This window comes from Thunnus albacares, chromosome 22, assembly GCF_914725855.1.
Source record: "Thunnus albacares chromosome 22, fThuAlb1.1, whole genome shotgun sequence".
Taxonomy (NCBI): domain Eukaryota; kingdom Metazoa; phylum Chordata; class Actinopteri; order Scombriformes; family Scombridae; genus Thunnus; species Thunnus albacares.
Window position 1 is genome coordinate 12,124,764 of NC_058127.1, and position 21,617 is coordinate 12,146,380.

The 21,617-nt window shown below is 38.5% G+C and overlaps 3 protein-coding genes across 3 annotated transcripts in view; 1 reads left to right on the forward strand and 2 right to left on the reverse strand.

The window, feature by feature from the left end:
- LOC122973502 overlaps window positions 1-21,617 on the reverse strand; it is a 59,395-nt gene that overhangs the window by 14,082 nt on the left and 23,696 nt on the right. The gene's annotated exons all lie outside the window — the stretch shown is intronic.
- Window positions 1,357-6,541, forward strand: LOC122973513 (probable E3 ubiquitin-protein ligase ARI8). Its single transcript, XM_044341091.1, has 4 exons — window positions 1,357-1,532; window positions 1,673-1,773; window positions 5,443-5,592; window positions 5,743-6,541. The coding sequence occupies exons 1-4, from the start codon at window positions 1,445-1,447 to the stop codon at window positions 6,196-6,198; spliced, it is 795 nt and encodes a 264-aa protein (XP_044197026.1). The 5' UTR covers window positions 1,357-1,444; the 3' UTR covers window positions 6,199-6,541.
- LOC122973514 (E3 ubiquitin-protein ligase RNF19B-like) lies at window positions 17,284-19,816 on the reverse strand. The gene is made up of 3 exons (XM_044341092.1): window positions 19,742-19,816; window positions 18,356-18,505; window positions 17,284-18,205 (listed from the first exon to the last, which is right to left on the reverse strand). Exons 1-3 carry the CDS (start codon window positions 19,805-19,807, stop codon window positions 17,744-17,746), a joined length of 678 nt encoding a protein of 225 aa, XP_044197027.1. The 5' UTR covers window positions 19,808-19,816; the 3' UTR covers window positions 17,284-17,743.

The window sequence follows — 21,617 nt, forward strand, 5'->3', positions numbered from 1 at the left end:
GATTCCTTCGATCTGCCGAAAATATCAGTCCACGACTGCCAAATCTTCATCGAGCTGTTAGATTAACAATTCAAAGGCACTCCTGAAGATCTTGTTCTCGCGTTTGTCGTGCATGTACACTCGTATCATACAAACCTCGGAATACTTTCTATTTCGCGTAACGCCACACCTACCGGAATGCTGCATTCATGGGTATTGGAAACATTGCATTAGAATCAGGTTTAGCACGACCCACAAGGAAGGTTTATAGTATTATGAGAACCTATTTCAAAACTAAATGATAAAAAATAGAAATGCAAGTAGGATTTGGCTAATAATGACACATCCTACAATGGTGCTTGCACATTTTGAAAAATTAAATTGCGTAACTGTGTAATTATTTCATCATGAAAGAGCGTTTCAGAATAGGATATATTAAGTATCAAAGACCCCCAAGTGTCAAGTGAAATTTGATAAATGTAATTTTGTCAAAGATAGCCCATTTTTTAAAAAACATGGCTGTAATTGTAATTGTTTAATTTTCTGCAATATGTGGAAAAGGCAGGCTATTGTTGTGACAGTTGAATTAATTATTAACACGTTATTTCTTGTCCTCATGTTGTTGGGGACTTGTTAGATATTTCAGGGCCCTCAGGATCCTATCAACCAGAGAATGTACTGCTCTAGTCAAGAATATGTGCTTTGGGTCATTGGCTAGACCTCCTATATCGGCACTAATGGCTTTATGACATGACATAATAATCATTCATGTGATTTCTTGTAACTGCCTACAGGAACTGATACTAAAACCTATCAAACAGGATGTGCCTGCGCGTACCACAAACATATGCCTATGCGTTTGTGGTACGCATAGGCATACGCATAGGTAATACTGTAATACAATCGTCAGAAAATATTTAATGTCCAAATGTTCTCATACTGTTGAGTTATTTTATATTTTATGTTTACACGGTATTTGTAGTTGTCTGTACTTATCTGTAACACATGGTTCTTTACTTTGCATTTAGCATTTTTTGCCTTTATGTCATTACAAATAATATAATGGATGTGACTTATAATGTGCTTTGAAGAAAACTGTTTTGGTGGCTGGTGATCATAGGCATATTATGCATAATGGGTCCTTATAAATGGCACAGACTATTATCATTGATGTCTTCTACGACATTTTTAGAAGACTTGCCTGATGTGTTACTGTGTTAGTTAATGTTATTTCTCGTGATATGTTCCTGTTATTTTGTCCATCCTTTGTAGACCTGGTAAGCTACTTTTTATACAGGCTTCATACAGGTCACACTGGCTTGTTTACATTCCAGTTGATGGAAAACCACGTTACTTATTCATGTGAAACCTAATCAGAAATGAAACCGAAAATGTTTTGTCTTGTAGCATAGAGACTCGCCTACCACTGCTGTTTGTCGTCATTCAAAGAAGACAGTGGCGTAAAATGGACCCATATTTTTCAGCTGGAGAGAAGTGTTATGACCCTCGCGACAAAAGTCTTAAATTCGTCGATGGAGATGATGATTTAGATTGTAAGTAGCCGAATATGTCCTCGGTCAATTTTAAATTTGCCGAAGCATGGAAAGAATACGGATTTTAAAGTATTTTGAGCTAAGATAAACACAAGCCTAATGCTCAAGCTTTTAATAACGCTTTCGTGTGTTTTTCTCAGTTCTGTGTGAAGGCTTCAAGTCTAGAAGAGCGCAGATGTCCTGTGGTCATGCTGTAACTCCGACGTCTCTCACCAACTGGTGTCGCAGATTATTAGACGAGGTAGGATGTTATGACCTGCATTTCAAAAATACTTCACGGAAGACATTTTGAAATGTCGCTGTAGCAAAAGCTCAGGTGTAATTAGGATGAATTCCTTTTAGCTGCCTGAGGTGCTGTTATTGTGCAGTTGAGGAAGTACTTTTAGGTAAAAAGCAAAATGTAGGCTACAAATAATATCAAAAGTAAAATTAGCCTTCATGTTCTTCAGAAAATGGACACTGTCACTTATTTAAGACTGTACACAGCCCTATGAAGTTATTATCCAATTCAGAACCCAATTATGTTCCAAACACAAAAAAATATTGTAATAGTGTATTTCTACTCTAAATGCACTCATAAATCATTAGCAATAAATACTTTATGTATTTATTCTGTCCATGCCAATGAACATAGAATCTGAATGTGAGAAACCAACTAATAGTAAAAAATTACTATAGTCTTGAGAACTTTTTTTCAACAAAAAGCATGAATTTATTTATTTTTCATGAATGTTAAACTCATATCAATGAATAAAGTGATGTTTTAAAGCACATACATACATAGGCTATATATTTGGTATTATTTTAACAATCATTCAGATCCCCGACCATTACAATGGATGGATTTTTTTTTTTAAATCCTGAGTAAAAGCAATCTGTCATATGATATTTTAACATGTATAAGTAATATAATGTCTAAACATAGTTTAAACACAAATTATGTTCTATATTAATATGATTAATAGATTAAAATGTGCCATGTGCTTCCTCCTTGCCTCACGGTCAGCCATGCTTGCTGAAAAAGGGGGTGAGGCTTTACTGCTGTCCACTTTAGATGATGTGAACACTGGCTTAAAGACATCCTTATAGACATCCTTATAGGCTTATAGACAAAAAAGTTTGTCCACTTGTGTCAAGTGAGATGACAATAATCATAGATCTAGACAATCCTAGAAAGTCCATTTGAATGGTCGGGGGATGTGAACGTGTTATGTTAATACTGATTTATCAGAGTGCAAGTATCATTTTACTGTTGTAATCTAGACCTCATGTTTCATAGACCTATGAAAATTTGTCAGCTGAATAGGCCTATTTGTAACTGACCGGTGCATCAAGATCGTCCAAAAGCTTAAAGACAGCTTTATCTACCTCAATATTTGGTGTTAAACTGGCTTCAAAACACCTTAAAATTACCTTAAAATTCAATTAAATTACCCATTATTAATTATGGAATTAAGGTATTTATTAATGGGTACTTAAGGGAATAGTTAATGAATAAATTATTGGATTGAAATAAATCAAGGTAAGGTGTTTCAAAAATAAAGTTCTAATTAAGGATTTTGTACCCCTTAAAATGGATCAAAAGCCACAAAACCATCCTGGAATTTTCCCCTTAATTAGAAAACCACATGCATTTCAGTCCATTAAGTTACACATTAATCAAATTAAAATTAATGTTATTTTCTAATATTTCTAAACTCCTTGAACTATGAATATAAATGCTTAAAAATACCATAATATATTGAAATTCATGTATTAATCCATTTTAATCCCCACTTTAAGCATAAATACCTTTATACTGTTTGGATACAAATCTCTCAAAATATCATCAATTTCACCTGAAAATATTTCAGACTTTCAGGTAAACCAAGATTTTTATGATTGCCTAAAATTAATTTAAATAATAAATAAACCCAAATACTGGTTGGAGGTAAAATTATAATTCTTTAAAATATCATTAAAATATTTCTGCTAATTAGTATAAATCTAAATCCCTAATCCCATGATTCCTAAGAGAAGACCAAAATTGATTGACATGATTACTAATAGCCTACAGTACATATATACCATTAATACGATTTGTATTAACAATATTTGGTAATAACATAAATTAATAGATTATATATATATATGTGTGTGTGTGTGTGTGTGTGTGTGTGTGTGTGTGTGTGTGTGTGCGTGTGTGTGTGTTAGTGAGCCAATTAGGCAGGGCTAACTTGTTTAGGTTTGGCAGTAAACAGGATGGTGTATCGGTCAGGATACAGGAATAAAGATGAGGACACGTAAAATCTTCTCTGAACTGTGCTGTGGTCCAGCCGTGTTTTTTGGGGGCAGTTCAACACTAGTATTGTCATCAGGACATAAGTCAGGACATAATCACTGTTAAGCATGAATAAGAAATGTATATATACATATATACACACATTGTGCCACCAAGACTCAGTTAAACATAAATATATCCATAAGCATCGCAGTCCCCATTTTTTAACACAACAATAGCTCAGTTACATACAAATGAGAATACTCCTCAGAGAAATCAACAAACCTCCCATATGTATTACTGACCAAGTCCCGTATATATATATATACACACACACTCCCACGTATAAACTTCCAAACACAATACAATTCTTTTTCTCTTTGTTTACTATACCATTTGAAGTTCTGCCACTTATTATACGAATCAGTATGAATCTATCTTCAGCTGTTCCCACATTACTGAAACTGAAAATAGGTGAGCTTCATAAAAGTAGAATTTATGGCAGAGCTGTTGTATTGGATTGTATTAGATTGCACAGGCGTCCCTAATAAAGTTCTTGGTGAGTGTGTATCTACTGTACAGGTATATACATGTACATAAATACAGTAAATAGTTGGTTGAGGAGCTACGGGTCAGGCTAATTTTGAGGGGTCGTGAGATGATTAACAGAGAAAGAAACAAGAAAAAACTAAATGTATATTTATATTTGGGTTTTTCACCCCTTTGGACCCCAAACAGTTATTTAAATTAAACCATCTGAAAAGTTTAGCGTGAGAAACACTTTTTTCTAGAGATGGTAACAACTCATAGACATCTGAAACAAGTCAAGCAGCCCCGCACTGCCAAAAAGGGTGGCAATCACTCATTTAATCCACTACAGCAATGTCTTGTGTGTTATAAAATTATCATGTTTTTATTAAAAATTGTAATATGAAAAGTAAGTACAAACTATGTCTCTTAAATAAGTACCGTGAAGTAAAAAGTACACAAATTGCCTCTAAAATATTTAAGTAGAAGTAGCCTTTAAAGTAGCAGAAAATACTCCACAAAAATACGAGTTCCACAAAATTATACTTAAGTACAGTTCTTTAACAAATGTATTTAATTGTTGTCCACCACTGATACTGAGCATGCTGGATCACTGGGAAACTTAGAGTAATTGTAATGTTATTAGTAACACCTGTTTTTTCCTACTATGACAAATCAAAGTGTCTGCTGTGAAAATCCATTAATACTTGATCATCAGTCACAATATTGAGCAATAATTGATTTGACATTGAAATTGATTACAGTAAGTTATGAAATAATCATATATTTGATACAACCCTAGAAATACCAAGACTAGGATATTATGTTTCATTAGGTGATAGAGGGAATTAATTAACAAATGTTTAAATGCTATTTACACAGTAACCCTTCACAATATGACACTTGTAGTCAAAGTTTGACCGTGACCAAAAATCAAGACTCCAAGTGAATTCAAAGTCATTCAAATTTCCAGGATGCAGATTCTTGACACTGACATTGTTGACTCATAGCAGCCGTAGAGCATGGCTGTTAGTACAGTCTTAAGATTTTGCATAGTGTTAGTGGCTTGTTTCCAACTTGCGATTCTAATGAATTAATTTACTTTTCAATTTTTCAATAAAGGGTAAAAGCAGATTTGTGTGTGGCCATTGTCGTCAAGAGTGGTCTTACGTGGAGGTTCGTAAAATGGCCCTTCTGACCCCTGAAGAAATGGAGTACTTTGAAAAGACCATGGCTGTCAATGCCATCAGGGACAACTTTCATGCCAAATTAGTAAGTGTCTCATTGAAACCACAATATTTAATAGCTGTACTTGAAAACAACATTTGCTATTTAAATGTGTTCTTCATGCTAATAAAATGGTGAAATATAATAATATCCTTCTCTATTTTCCCTCTTCTTTCACCACCTACAATATCACAGTGTCCTGGATGCAAATCTTCTGTGGTGAGAAAGGATGAATCTAATCTGAGTGTCCGCTGCACATTTTGCACTGCTAATAAACAAAAGCCCTATGAATTCTGCTGGCAGTGTTTAAATGAATGGAAAGGTCCATTTCCACGATCAGACTGCTGTGAAAATGATGGCTGCTGCAACGAGTCACTAAAATTACTGAGAACCTGTCCAGACATCGTCTTTAAGGACGTGAAAGGGGTCATTGGTTGTCCCTCCATGCGTGCCTGTCCCACCTGTGGGGCACTGCTGGAGCATGACAAAACTCAGTGTAAAAACATAGTCTGTCTCCGGTGTAAGGTGGAGTTCTGTTTTGTGTGTCTGAAGGTCACTAAAGAGTGTTTGGAGTCAAGTTCACATTTCATACCATGCTCCAGTGGTGTTGCTCCCAGACAAACCTCTATACCTGTGTGGAGGAATAAGTAATATTAACACCATACTGTGTTTGTTGATGCAACACTGTGGTCTTTGACGAATGTACACAACTGTTTCTTTGAAAGTAAGGCCCCAAATGATGAGGATGACAAATGTATCATATAATATAAATCTGGTATAATATAAATATAAATCTAGCAACTCAGATTAGATTATCTGGAATAAATGTATTATTTGTGAAAAAAGTATGTATTTTACTGCTGTTTCAAAGCCTTGATGTTAATTTTGAAAACTGTTTTACAACTATACGCATCAAGTTCATATTCAAAGACATAAAAGTTTATCAGAAAATATGATTTAAAACCAGATTAAGCGACATTACTCTCCATTACAAATATATAAAAGTATCTTAATGCTGTTATACTTTTAATTTCTTTTTTCTATTAAAATAGTCATTATCATTCTTATTTTTATCCTTACTTTACCCTTTTTATCTTTATGTCTTTATTCAATCTGTTATTTTTACTGTTTATGTCAATGTTTGTTCTTGATTATCATGCTATTTTACTGCTCCTGTCTTTTAACTTTGCTCGATTTCCTGTTAACTAAAGTCAAAATATACTGTTTGATTGAATAAATTATCTCTGTTTTACATCAAAATGATCATTTCAAAAAACAATTAAAACAAAGTAACGATTTATTTAAATCTCAGCAGTGAAAGTTTACATTCAAAGGTTTTCACAGCTACAGATCACCACTGTGATCCTCTGGGTCAGTGTGGACTGTGACCCTGTAGGAGCAACATTTCCTGTAAGACACCATGACTGCAGCCAGGAGACACACAGCAGCAGTGAAGCAGAGCGCTGTGGCTACAGTGAACTCTGTAGGAGGTCTGAGGGAAAACCAGGTCCTGTCCTTGACTGAGAGTAATGTCTCATAGGGTTCACTGAAAAAAGCAATTACATGATAACAAAGTACAGTGTCTTTTGAGAACATATGCTACTATAGGCAACAAAGCAAGGCTCCATAAAGCGGGTGCTTCTATAACCCGCCTTGTGATAGAGATAGGAAATGTGCTGACATCATCTGAGGGAGGAGTGATGTCAGCGTACAGACAAACTTCTGTCAGGGCAGAAAACTAAACCCTGGTATCCTTTTATCTGTAAAAACAGCAAAGAAAAGACAGATAATATGATTAAATGAAAACCAGTTTGTAAAATATGCTGTGTGCATTTTTAACACCAGTACATGTTGCTCAGTAGCATACTGAGTAGTTTTTGCTTTGTTTTTGTCATGATGAACAAACTATTATTAATATGTGATATGCATAAAAAGTTATTCTGAGCTGCAGTGATGGTATAAGTGTTAAAACTAGAGAATGAAAGAAACTTTAGATTAAAGGACAGGTTCACAATTTTTTAAGTCTTAAAACAACAGGTGTCCATATGAACAGTGAAAGAGGTTTTCGTCACTGTAATTATTCCTCCTGTTCATACTGGCTATTAAAAGATCCCCTTCAAATAGCTTTCAATGTAAGTGGTGGGGGCCAAAGTCCACAGTGTGTCCACACAGTCATTTTATGCAAAAATGCATTTAAAAGTTTATCTGAGGCTTATATGAGGCTTCAGCAGGGATGTCACTAGAGATTTATGGATAGGGGGGCTAAGCCTTTAGCAGTGGGGTCTAAGGGGAGGAATTTTTTTTTAAAAAGTCAGTTTGTCATGAATCTTTGGAGTAGCAATAGGTGTAAAATCAATCAAAAAAATGGCTATTTGGTCAAGTTGGCTCACAGTAGATCTGTCTCTTATCATAGTTTGTATTAGACATGGATCTAATATGACTTAAATGCTATCCATCCACTTACAACAGGCACAGATTAAGCAAAGGTATTGAAGTCAAGGAATGCTGGAAAGTATGGAAACCTGATCACTGTACTCTCAAAAATGTTAAAGAATATTTGTTAAATATTGTTCAAAAATTAAATCATTAATTTTAATCATGTGAAGAATCATTAACACAGCTCTCCAAGGTTCTGAAGCCTCTTCTGCCCCATTATTTCACGGAGCCAGGAGTGTAGCAGTGTGCAAAAAGCCCTTTCACAAGAGCAGCTGCTCACTGGTATTGTTAGGGCAACTTGAACGATTGCCTTTAGAGAGGGAAAAAAATCTGGATCTATGAGGTTGTCCACAGCTAACATGTCTTGGGGTGGACATCCAGCCTGTTTTGTGGGCAAGAAAGTTTTTGGCCACCAGCACCTCTTCTGTTTTGAGATCAATGTTGTAGTGCTTGGCAAGCTCAGCTAAATATGATGCACTCAAGAAGTGCTCTAAATTAGGGCTGCATACCTGGATGCCTTTTAGTAGGCTTGCATCTACACTAGAAAATCATTGTTCAACAGCAACTCTGTTTTCAGGGTTCCTGAGCTGAACCAATCTGTGCCTGAACCCAAGGTTGTCTCCATCACAAAATATAGCAAAAGATCGCAGCTGGCATGTCCAGCAAGTGGTTGAAAGTTGTACAAGTTCAGCTGATGTCAATCCAAGTTTGGACTGAGCTTCTTTGAACTTGTAGTGGTTAACTAGAGAGGTGCTGAAAAAGTAATAGACACTCTACAACAAACTGACAAACTCTGTAGCCTCCAAAACAGCCCTGCAAGTATGGCACAACACTAAGGTCAGCTCATGAGCATAACAATGCACATAAATTGCCTCTGGATGCAGGATTCTGAAATGTGGTTGCACACCCCCAGTGGACCCACTCATAACGGCTGCACCATTGTATGTTTGTGCAACACATTTTAGCTCTGCTAACCCATTGATTTGGAGCTGTTGCTGCAACTCAGTTGCTTTGGACTGGGCATCGAATGACTTCATTTCTGTTAGTGCTTGAAAGTGCCCCTTAGCTGCCCCATCTGTAACATACCTGGCCTCATCTGCCATAATGGCATACATTCTGGACTTTGTCATCTCAGAGATTATGACATTAGTAATTTCTTGAGTACAACACTCATTCACTCTCGTTTACATGAGCAGATGCTACAATCTGAGCAATGTTTCTCTGGCTGCCAGTTGCCTGGTAGCTTTGCTATGCTACAACACTGTCTTTATGGGTTTGTACCATCTCATGCTCTCCAAAGATAAACAAGGCTTTCTTCCAGTTTTTACAGCCATTACTGACCAAAGCATCATGTTTTATGTTTTTGCCAAATACTCAACATGGAAAGCAGAAAGCTGTGTTTTGGTTGACAGAATATTCTAGCCATTTGTATTTATCAAACCAACAGTATAGAAATGACCTGTTCTGTGTACCAAAACTGTCTTGTGGGTAGCTATTCAGCTTTACATGTCTGGGCCCAGTGTCTTTGTCACCAACTGAGAACATGTCACCTAAACCATCCCTGTAACGTCTGGAAGGAGTTGCTGCAGCTGCTTGATCACTTTCCAACGTCGGTTTGCTCCCTCTCTCTCTCTGGATGCGTTTTCTCCCTTTCACTCAAACAGCTTGCTTCTTTTCTTCTCAGCCTCTCCTTCTGCATGACCTTTTAAGATAAGGCCACACATTTGATAAAATAATCATTAAATGAATGAAACCCTGAAGCCTACTCCATTTTTGCTAAAATGTACTTAACCTGTTAACTTAGGTTCGGGAGCAGAACCACGCCTCAACCACACCTCTAATCACCTCGCCAAGCCTACTTATACCAGGTCAACCCATCCTACCCTGTTTGTCTCAGATTTCTCGATCCACCCTCCCTTTCCCTTCCCTTTATCCCTTCAGCCTCCTACCTCATCCTTCCCTCTGCTCATCCCTTCATCCCTCATCCGAATCACCCATTTAGTGGATTTCTATGGTAGAAAGAAAAATTGTCATGAAAGACTGATGTTTGATGTGTGAACCTTTAACACTAAAAATGTCATAAAATAATTTAGGTTTAGGTTAAGTTTATGCCTAGTATGAGTAAGAGACCTATGTCATAAAATTCAGTATTAATTTTAACTGAAAGCTTTAACAACTCCCACTCGCTTTCTTCTTGATCACTAACCTCCATCAGACCTGCTCCTTCAGTCCTGTCAGTCTCATCCATCTTCCTTCTCTCTGTGACCTATTCACTGACATTAACTGATTAATGTTCAACCTTGTTCAATGCTTCTCTGAAAAACACAGTTCCTAAACTTGCAACAATGTGAGATACCACTGCTGGACTTAGAGGCAGAGTCTCTAGAACTGACCTGGGCTCATGATGTGGATTTGGGTGAGTTCCTGCATTTACTCTTTTACTCCTGCGAGGGGCAGGTGTAGGAGGCTGAACTCTTGACACAGAATTCAGTTACTGTCTCGGCTGAACAGTTGGAACAGGAGCCTGCACACAGGATTTTTGATCAGACCTGGACTCAGGCTCAACAGACTCTGTCTCTTCCTGACTGAGCAAAGGAACCTCAACTTCTCTCAGTTCAGATTCAGACTCTGCCGACTCATACTCACAGTCCCTGACAGGACAACTCACAGTATCAAGATTTGGGTTTACAGCAAAGGAAACCTCCTCAACTATAACTTCCTCCTCCACCTCTCCATCTGAACTTACTGAACCAGTTTGTGTTTCCATGACCATATTAGGTTCACAGACAGGTTCTGTCACATTTCTGGGGGTTTGGATTAGCAGATTAACACATGGTCTGATATCCACCCTGTTTACCCTCTTTTCTGGTCCTCCTTCTACAGGCTGTACTGTGTAAGTGGTCCCTAGTATATCTACAACTTAGTATACAGTTGCAACCCATGCATCCTGTATCTTGTTGCGACCTGCGGGCCTATGTCGCAGATACACATCCTGGCCTACATCTTCTGATGGGCAGTACACTTCGTCACTTTGATGGGCAATACACTCTGCTGCTTTTTGCTCTGCATATTCCATAGCCCTGACATGTGCCTCTTTCAACCTTTGCTGATGAACTGCAAGCCAGTCAAGTTTCTTGTCTCCAGAATAGGAGATGGATGCAAGAAAAGACTTCATAGGTGGGTGAATCTTGGGATGTGGCATTTTTGTTAAAATACAGCACTGGCAGTTTTTAACCCACTGTTCAATATCTCTGTGCATACCCACCCAAAATGCTCTGTCTCAGCAAGTGTAGGGTCCTCCCTATACCTTGGTGCCCCATAGAGTCATGCACACTCTCCAGTATTTGTTTCTGCAAACAGTTAGGAACAAGCAAGTGAAAACACTCCCCTTGATGTTCATCATCAACCGCCCGGTACAAAAGTCCATCTCTCTCTCTGATATGTTTCGTCTGCTTGAACAGTGACTTTACAGCTCTGCGAAGACTTTTCCTTTCCTGTGGACCTCGCTTACGCTTTTGATCCAAAATTTGCAGAAAACACTGAGCACTGAACCCTGACCCTGAAATGTCTGTAACTCTTCCTTGGAATGGCCCTGGAGAATTGGTGTGGCTTCCTTGACACCTGACTGGCACAGACCCGCTTCTAGAGCCCTGACCCGACTGACCTGGCAGCATCTCACCCCTGCTTTGACTACCTCAGGCTCAAGGGGTGTTCCCCTACATTTCACGTTACAAATAGCAATGCAGTCATCAAACTCTACATCATCTCTGTCAGCTTCCGGCTCCCCTGCTAAAGGGTGTTGTGAGAGAGCATCTGCTGCTGAATTGCATCGTCCTGGATGATACTGTACGTCAAAATCAAAAGCAGCTAAATGTGCCACCCACCTTTACTCAATGGCTCCAAGTTTTGCGTTTTGGAGATGACATAAGGGATTATTGTCAATTATGACAGTGAACTTTGAGCCCAGCAAGTAACCCCGAAATTTCTCTACTATGGCCCACTTGAGTGCTAACAGCTCTAACTTCATGCTGCTATAGTTTTTATCATTTCTCTCTGCATTTCTTAGCCTTCTGCTTGCATACACAATTACCCTTTTCTTCTCATCCTGCCACTGGTATAGGATAGCTCCTAAACCCTGACCACTTGCATCAGTTTCTAAAATGACAGGGCGAGAGAAATCTGCGAACCCTAAAACTGATGCAGTAATGAGTCTTTCCTTTAACATGTCAAAGGCCTGTTGACACTCTGTGTCCCATGATGCACTGAGCCTTTGGCTGGCCTTAGCTGAACTGCAAGCACCTTGACAGTGATTCACCACATCATGCAATGGGGCAGCAATCTTTGAGAACCCTTCAACGTATTGTCTGTAGTAACTACATAAGCCAAGGTAGGACTGTAGCTCCTTCACTGTGGACGGCACAGGCCAGTCCTTAACTGCTGCCAAATTGAGGGATCTGTTGCAATATCATCTGCGGAAATCTGGTGCCCTAGAAACTTGACTTCTTTCTGCAGGAAATGACATTTCCCCCACTCAACCTTGAGTGTTTGAGACGCTTGAACACTATGCCAAGTCTTTCTAAGTGGGACTGGAAAGAGGGTGAGTACACCAGAATATCATCTAGATACACTAGCGTTATCTCAAAGATCAAGTCATTCATAGTTGCCTGCATTAAACTTTGAAAAGTTGCAGGACTGTTGCAAACACCCATAGGCATGTGCAGATACTCAAAAAGCCCAAATGGCGTTGTGAAAGCTGTTTTCTCCCTATCATGCTCATCTACTGCCACCTGGTGGTAGCCGCTAGCAAGATTGATGGTGGAAAAGTATCTGGCACCTTTCAAAGCGTCGAAACTCTCGTTGATGTGAGGCAGTGGAAACGCATCTTTCCTTGTTTTCAGGTTCAGCTTGCGATAGTCTACACATAGACTTATGCTGCCATCACTCTTTCGGACTACAACCACAGGAGATGCATATGAACTTCCACTTTCCTGGATTATGCCCTTTTTCAAAAGCTTTGAGATGTGTTCCTGAACTTCCTTATACTGGTTGGGTGGGATATGGCAGTAGGGTTGTGCTACCGGCACATCATCAATCAAATTAATTTCATGCTTTACTTTGTCAGTAAAACCAATGTCATCGTCATTATCTGTGAACATGTCAATATACCTGGCCAGTAGCGTGCACAGTGCAGCTCGCTCATCATTTGTACCACCAATGTCAAGTTTGTCTAAGACAGACTGCACTTTACTGTCAAACTGTTCATCTTTTGTGTCAACAGAAACCTGCTCAATACCTGCAGAGATATGCTGAAACTTAACTTCGCATGTCAGGTCACTTTCAACACAGTCAACAGCAGAGATGATGCCTAGCCTGGTCCTTGGGCACAGCCACACATCCTCCTGTGAGAAATTGAAAATCTGGACTGGAAGGATGTGGCTTTTGCTGTCTACAAGTGTTGGGATAACAGCTAGACCTGGTGGAAGTGGTGCGTTTACAGGCTCGATTAGCAGTGGTGTTTCTTTGCCTCCCACTTTGGAGTGACCCTTTGCCATGACAGTTGCAAGAGTAGCCGCTGGTACATGCACCCTGTCTCTGCCTGCAACCCTGGCCATCCCTTTCCTCTGAACAGTACATGTCTGCATTTGCTGGAATGCAGCTCTCCAACCAGAATCTAAGGTCCCTTCCAACACGGTATCAAACTCTAATGTGACAAGCTGTCGGCACCTGCGAATGACATTCATACCAATGACGCAGTGTCCTTCAATGGCTGAACTATCAGTCTTTTAGAACCAAGAATCTGCAGTTTATTTTCAAGCCTATGGTCTCAACTTCCAGTTCCACATAACCTTGATAGGGGATTTCAAGGCCATTTGCTGCAGCAATCTTAAGCCAACTAGAAGTAGCAAGCATGGCTTCATCATCCCCAACCAAATGCTTTCGGAAAAAATTCATCTTTGATGGTACCAACTTCACTACCGGTATCCAGCAAAAAGCCAGCTGGTGCACTGTTTAGCTTAAGGTTGACTACTGGACATTGACCTATGGCACGCACAATCACTTGCTCTCGAGTCTAACGTCTGCCCCGGCATTGCCCAACTCACTGCAACCGGGGGTCCTATTTCCCTGCTGACTTGAAATGGGACAGCTTTCAGCATCCCTACAGCTCCTCTGTGAGCATTGCTTAGCAACACGTCCTTCAGTCTGACACTTAAAGCATATTGGTTTGCAATCAGCTGTGAACTTTGGCAAAGTTTTTGGCTTACTAGCTGCTGTAGTGCTAGGGCTTTGGTTCTGAGTAGTCAAATCCTTAACTGCCTTAGTTAGCTCAGTGATTACTTTCCTTATTCTGCAAGTACTAGCATAACATAAAGTGAAACAGACTTTTCACTTGATTTGCCAGTTGTGATAACTTTCCCTTGCTCTGTAAGAACCTTCATGACATCCTCAAGATACACTTGTTTCTCATTAGCAGTAACAGCTGTACACTGTGCATCTGTTGTCATATGGCTACAGGCTTTCACTTTAGTCTTTACATTTTTTGCACTTACTGCTGGCTCCTCTGAAACCCACATGTAAGCTTCTTCACGTACATCTATCAAAGATGACTCAGGATGAGCTCTGACATATTTATGAAGCTCTCATCTCAATGAAGGGTCTTGTACACCCTCTACAAACCGATCCCTTAATGCCACTTTCTCATTAGCAACCGAGCAGGGATGGTGTTTCAATACTGAGTTTGGTGCTTGTGATAAGGCATGTGAAAAGTCACGTATGTCCTCTCCTTCCTTTTGTCTGCAGCTATAGAAGTTCTGTGACAGCTGAGAGGCACTGCGTTTATCTCCAAAAGCTTCTCTGAGATAACAAAACAAGTCACTTATCTGGTCAGTTTCCTCACCTTTGCGTAAATGCACCTCCTGACATCACAAAATGAAACTGCTCAGATGGGGACTGGTTTCTGGCAGACAGAGCTCATTTTACCTCTTCAATTAATTCATCTGCCGACCTTCCATCTTTATCAATATCCCCACTAAAAGGTGCAATATGTCTCTCCCTAGGCACATACATATATGACCTTGTAGGCACAGTGTTCAATGAGGATATGGCAGTCATGACTTCTTGTTGTTTTTTTAGCTAACTCACTTATCTGCTGTTGCACATCAACTTGTTCTCCTCCATCCTCAGACCCACTGTCCTGGTTACTTCCAATCCCCTGTCCATGCTCAACTGCACCATCTTCACCTTGGATTGACATTTTCCACCTCTATTTTCCACAATGCAGTCTTTAAAGTTCAGTCTTTATTGCACAGGTAAAGGATAAGTTTGTCACAGGAGTTCAACCAATGTCCCTGAGTGATGTCTGCTCCAGCCTGGAGTCCCTCTCCATCTGGTCTGTCTCCGCAGGTCCTGCACACCAGCACCCTCTGGAAATCTCCTTGGTCCTTTGCACCGGTGGTCACGGCTATCTCTGTCCTCCAGGATGTGCCGCGAGGCCCCTCTTCACCACTGCCATATTTATTATATTGTACTGTGCACACTATTGCCCTCAAATTTAGAGTTGCCAAAAAAAGGAAAAATAGACCCCAAGATTTGGAGCCGGGGATAAAGTCAACACACAATTTCAAATGCTAATTCGTGGGGGTTTTATTCTTCTTATTTTGTTATCCAATTATGGAGAGCAACAAAATCTTGGCCTTATCTTCCACCAAAGGCCAGGTTGTCAAATTTACAAAAGAAACATTTAGCAAAAATAAATTAATAAATAAAGGCCTGAGACACAGGCATGTAGCACGCTCTCATGCGCAACCTGAATGATGCCGACATGAGATTAAAAACTACATATACTGTGAAATACAGAGAGATTTACCTGGCGGTGATGGGCTTAATCAGCATTGTGTGAACTGTCAGCATGGTGTCTGTGTAAGGAGATTAAAGGACAGCTCCTTAATTAAATAATTCGGAAAGCCATGAATGCATTTCAGCAGGAGCGTCATTAAGTGAAAAACAAAGTATTCTGGCCTTTATTTTTAGGGCAGATAACTTGCTATATCTTTGCAATAAGCAAAAATGCAAAATTAACTTTTCAGTTATGGGTTTAGACATCTGTAAATACCAGCTGAGGGTATGCTAATATCTCCTCCTTCTGTCCTGCATTTGGATTTCTCTTGTAATCCAGTGTATCAGTTTCTAGAAAATGTGTTGTAGTTGATGACCTATAGGCCTATATGATCTTCAAATGAAAGCTGTCAAAATGAATCTCTGGGAAAATGGCTGGCATTTTTACCTCTCAAGGTAAGATAAGTGTTATATAATATCATACATATAAACATAATACATATACATATAAACATGCATTATTAAAAATCTCATCCCAGCAGACAAGTACCATAGTTTGATAAACCAGGGAGCAACAGATTATTTGAACAGTGTGCTGCAGATGCTGTTCATGACCAAATACTTCAGAGAGGCTGTGGAAAGGTTTGTTAAGTCCAGCTTTGTACCACAATGTTTGCATTTTTAAATGTACCTCTGTGTCACTTTATGGGATAAAAAATGATGTTTTTGGTTTTGGATGACTAATCGTTGATGGTTTCATTTCTCTCTCTGTTTGTGTGTGTGTGTGTGTGTGTCTGTGTACAGGAGAGAGTTTGGAGACTGCTCTGCTCTCATTTTATTGCTACATTCCGGTGAAAATTTCATGTTTTTTGTTAAATAAAAAGGTAAAAGTCCTCTCTAATGCTTCATCTTTGCTTGAATATGCAGATATTAGGAGGCCTACACTACGCAAAGAAAGTCTCATTGCTATTTTCTGACAAATGAAGCACAGTAAGCTGTAATTTAGAGCATCAGGCTCTTTGATTGTTGTACAGTGTTCACCATGGCTCGCTGAAAGGGTTTTAGTGACCTACAACAATTCCTAAAACTTTCAAATCTCTTTTTAATTTGTATCACATTATAGAAAGTTTGATAATTAAATTTTACATCAGCAGTATACAAATCTTGTGTCATACAAAACTCCTATTTTGGTTGCTGAACTACAAAAGCGAAACTTAGGGTTTACTTTATGACAATTTCTCTATCTTCTCTCTGGCTTATTTGGGACGAAATTATATTTATGAAATTTCACTTGACATTTGTTTGCCTTTAGGGTTTCTGTGATATACAATACCAATCAATAATCAATCAATCAACAATTAGTACAGAAACTTGAATAAAATATGACTTTTATGGTTTGATTTTCTAATCCAGGTCTAAATTACTATTTTTATGTGAAACAGAAATTATTTAGTTAAACAAATAGCATGTTTGTATCTTAACTTTTATTTAACAAGAAAAACAGTTAAATTCTACAAGGATAACATTGTCTGCTGTAGGCCTGACAGTTGTCCCACAGTGAGGACAAAGGAACAAAGTAGTATAGTGATAAAATAAGACAAAAAATATACAAACATTGGGTAACATTGTGGAGATTACAAGGGCTAAATTACAATTAGCTGACATTAAAGAAGCAACACACAAAGAAAGGATAACAAATAACAAAAGGTGGTGGTGGATATGAAAGGATAAGTATATGTATGTTCCAGCTAAGTTTCAAATTTCTGAATTGATAAATGCTTCACATTTCAGAGACTAGTTATGATGATTACATTTAGTTGCCAATTTCTCACCAACAAAACACAAAGATGATTATATTTGCCAGAAAGATGCCTCTATGCCAGATATCAACAGAAACCAAAGCACATATGGTCTGGTGTTGTTTACATTATTTCTGCTGCCATACAGGTATAGAGGTCTGTCTAGGTGCTACACCGCTAGAACAGAGTGTGTTATAGTCGGACAGCTTTTCCTTCTTGCAATCTTTATTGAGTTTCAGACACACAAAGCAGAACTCCTTCTCACACCGGAGACAGACTATGTTTTTGCATTTTATTTTGTCATGCTCCACCAGTGCACCACAGGTGGGACAGGCACGGATGGAGGGACAGCCAGAGACCCCCTTAACGTCCTTAAAGACGATGTCTGGACAGGTTCTCAGTAATTTTAGTGTCTCGTTGCAGCAGCCATCATTTTCACAGCGGTCTGATCTTGGAGATGGACCTTTCCATTCATTTAAACACTGCCAGCAGAATTCATAGGGCTTTTGTTTATTAGCAGTGCAAAATGTGCAGCGGACACTCAGATTAGATTCATCCTTTCTCACCACAGAAGATTTGCATCCAGGACACTGTGATATTGTAGGTGGTGAAAGAAGAGGGAAAATAGAGAAGGATATTATTATATTTCACCATTTTATTAGCATGAAGAACACATTTAAATAGCAAATGTTGTTTTCAAGTACAGCTATTAAATATTGTGGTTTCAATGAGACACTTACTAATTTGGCATGAAAGTTGTCCCTGATGGCATTGACAGCCATGGTCTTTTCAAAGTACTCCATTTCTTCAGGGGTCAGAAGGGCCATTTTACGAACCTCCACGTAAGACCACTCTTGACGACAACAGCCACACACAAATCTGCTTTTACCCTTTATTGAAAAATTGAAAAGTAAATTAATTCATTAGAATTGCAGGTTGGAAACAAGCCACTAACACTATGCAAAATCTTAAGACTGTACTAACAGCCATTCTCTACGGCTGCTATGAGTCAACAATGTCAGTGTCAAGAATCTGCATCCTGGAAATTTGAATGACTTTGAATTCACTTGGAGTCTTGATTTTTGGTCACGGTCAAACTTTGACTACAAGTGTCATATTGTGAAGGGTTACTGTGTAAATAGCATTTAAACATTTGTTAATTAATTCCCTCTAACACCTAATGAAACATAATATCCTAGTCTTGGTATTTCTAGGGTTGCATCAAATATATGATTATTTCATAACTTACTGTAATCAATTTCAATGTCAAATCAATTGTTGGTCAATATTGTGACTGATGACCAAGTATTAATGGATTTTAACTTTGATTTGTTATAGTAGGAAAAACACAGGTGTTACTAATACTCTGTCTAAATTATCCAGTGAACCAGCATCCTCAGTATCAGTGGTGGAAAGTAATTAAATACATTTATTAAAGAACTGTACTTAACTATAATTTTGTGGAACTCGTACTATTGTTGAGTATTTTTTGCTACTTTAAAGGCTACTTCTATTTAAATATTTTAGAGGCAATTTGTGTACTTTGGGTAAAAACAACTTAAAATGGTGCAAAAACCATGAAAACCACCCCTTAATTTATACCTTTAAATGCCTTAATTTTCTAATTAAGGCAGTAGTTTTCCAGGGTTTTGGTCCATTTTAAGGGGCACAAAACCCTTGATTGAAAATTAGAACACCTTACTTTAATTTATTTCAATCCAATAATTTATACATGAATTATCCCCTTAAATACTCATCAATAAATACCTTAATTTCATCACCATTAATGGGTAAATTAATTGAATAGGGCTATTTTCAGGCTTTATAGCCTACAGTAATAGATCAGTGACAGGATGCTTTTTCTGTGGACGTGTACTTTTACGTTTGATACTACTTTTAGTCTACATTTTGCTGCTAAGTACCCGTACTACTTTTAGTGTAGAGTGTTTTCTTTAAAAATTGGAGCATATTAGCCTTCTTAAAGGTAGTACTTCCTCAACTGCACAATAACAGCACCTCAAGCAGCTAAAAGGAATTCATCCTCATTACACCTGAGCTTTTGCTACGGCGACATTTCAAAATGTCTTCCGTGAAGTATTTTTGAAATGCAGGTCATAACATCCTACCTCGTCTAATAATCTGCGACACCAGTTGGTGAGAGACGTCGGAGTTACAGCATGACCACAGGACATCTGCGCTCTTCTAGATTTGAAGCCTTCACACAGAACTGAGAAAAACACACGAAAGCGTTATTAAAAGCTTGAGCATTAGGCTTATGTTTATCTTAGCTCAAAAAACATAAACTGATTTTCAAATTACTTTTCTTTTCATGCAAATTACTTTTCTTTTCATGGATTGACCGAGGACAAATTCGGCTACTTACAATCTAAATCATCATCTCTATCGACAAATTTAAGACTGGTGTCGCGAGGGTCATAACACTTCTCCATTTTACGCTGCTGTCTGCTGTAAATAACGACAGACAGCAGTGGTAGGCGAGTCTCTATGCTACAAGACAAGACGTTTTCGGTTTCATTTCTGATTAGGTTTCACATTGATAAGTAACTTTCATAGAAAGTACCCAGGTCTACGAAGCATGGACAAAATAACAGGAACTTATCTCGAGAAATAACATCAACTAACACAGTTACACTGTTATGATATTCTTGTCAATCTTTGCGGCATTGAATGTGCCATGTACGAGGACCCGATATACATAATAGGCCTATGATCACCAGCCATCAAAACAGTTTTCTTCAAACCACATTATGAGTTACATTCATTATATTATTTGTAACGACATAAAGTCTAAAAAGCTAAATGCAAAATAGAGAAGTAGGTCTATGAGTTACAGATAAGTACAGACAGCTACAATATATTCTGCTTAAATATATTGATGATCATGATTAATAGAAATATCTTTAAAAAAAAAAAAAAAAACGACAGTGATAGGCGTGCCCTCTGTGACGTAGGTAGCATCCCATTTATAGAGAACAACACACTCAATCTGCATTCCTGTTAAACCCGGTGAGCCTCACACACGAATATAGTGAATAAAATGGGTAAAATCTACCAGGTCAAGGTGTTCGGGATTACAGGTGAGATGAAAATGATCGACCTGTGCACCACAGAGGAGGAGATGAAGAGCATGACTGTGCTGATGCTGAAGAAGAAAATATCGGATAAGTTTCATTGGGAAGAAGGTAATAGCTATACTTAAAACTGATGAATAGAAAATTACAGTGCCATGAGTGAGCTTAGCCATCTGACACACTTAAGCTAGAAAATCGAAGTATTTACTTCATACATGTCGAATGTTTTCAAATGCAATTCATTGTTGTATATTTTGAAATACAAACGTAGCTTTGAACTATTTCATAACTCACTGCCACCTGCGATTTTCACTGTGTTTCCAATAGCAATAATAACATTTAATGCAGCTGAGTATTAAATCAACTTGCGATTAAATTTTAACGATCAATGATGAATTTATTTTGTTTGTGTGTGTGTGTGTGTGTGTGTGTGTGTGTGTGTGTGTGTGTGTGTGTGTGTGTGTGTGTGTGTGTGTGTGTGTGTAGATATACGGCTGATCTTCACAAACAAGGAGCTGGAAGGAGACGCCACCCTGCTGTCTGGATATGGAATCCAACACATGTCAGTTATCCAGTTGGTGGCGAGACTTCCTGGAGGACTGACAGCTCTGACACCTTAGAGAGAGGCAGAGACCATCATCATCATCATCATCATCATCATCATCATCGTCATCGTCATCGTCATCATCATCATCTCCTCGTGCTTCTGCTGCTTTATGTCATATCTTCAAAAGACCCTTGATGCTAATAGATTCCAAGGCTTTACTGCCCAGACTTTTATTACAATATGTACATCTTGTTGACAGATTTTTGAAAAATAAATTGTTGTAATAGAAAAAATAAACAGCTTCTCTCTGATTCTCTATTTAAAGCAGACATCGTCTCCTCATCGCATACATAGAAGGTCTAG

Coding starts and splice junctions, on each gene's coding strand:
- LOC122973513 (XM_044341091.1), top strand. CDS start 1,445: ATGGACCCATATTTTTCAGCTGGAGAGAAGTGTTATGACCCTCGCGAC. Junction 1,533..1,672: donor TGGAGATGATGATTTAGATT/GTAAGTAGCCGA, acceptor TGTTTTTCTCAG/TTCTGTGTGAAGGCTTCAAG. Junction 5,593..5,742: donor ACAACTTTCATGCCAAATTA/GTAAGTGTCTCA, acceptor ACAATATCACAG/TGTCCTGGATGCAAATCTTC.
- LOC122973514 (XM_044341092.1), bottom strand. CDS start 19,807: ATGTCCTGTGGTCATGCTGTAACTCCGACGTCTCTCACCAACTGGTGT. Junction 18,506..19,741: donor GTCGCAGATTATTAGACGAG/GTAGGATGTTAT, acceptor TTTTCAATAAAG/GGTAAAAGCAGATTTGTGTG. Junction 18,206..18,355: donor ACAACTTTCATGCCAAATTA/GTAAGTGTCTCA, acceptor ACAATATCACAG/TGTCCTGGATGCAAATCTTC.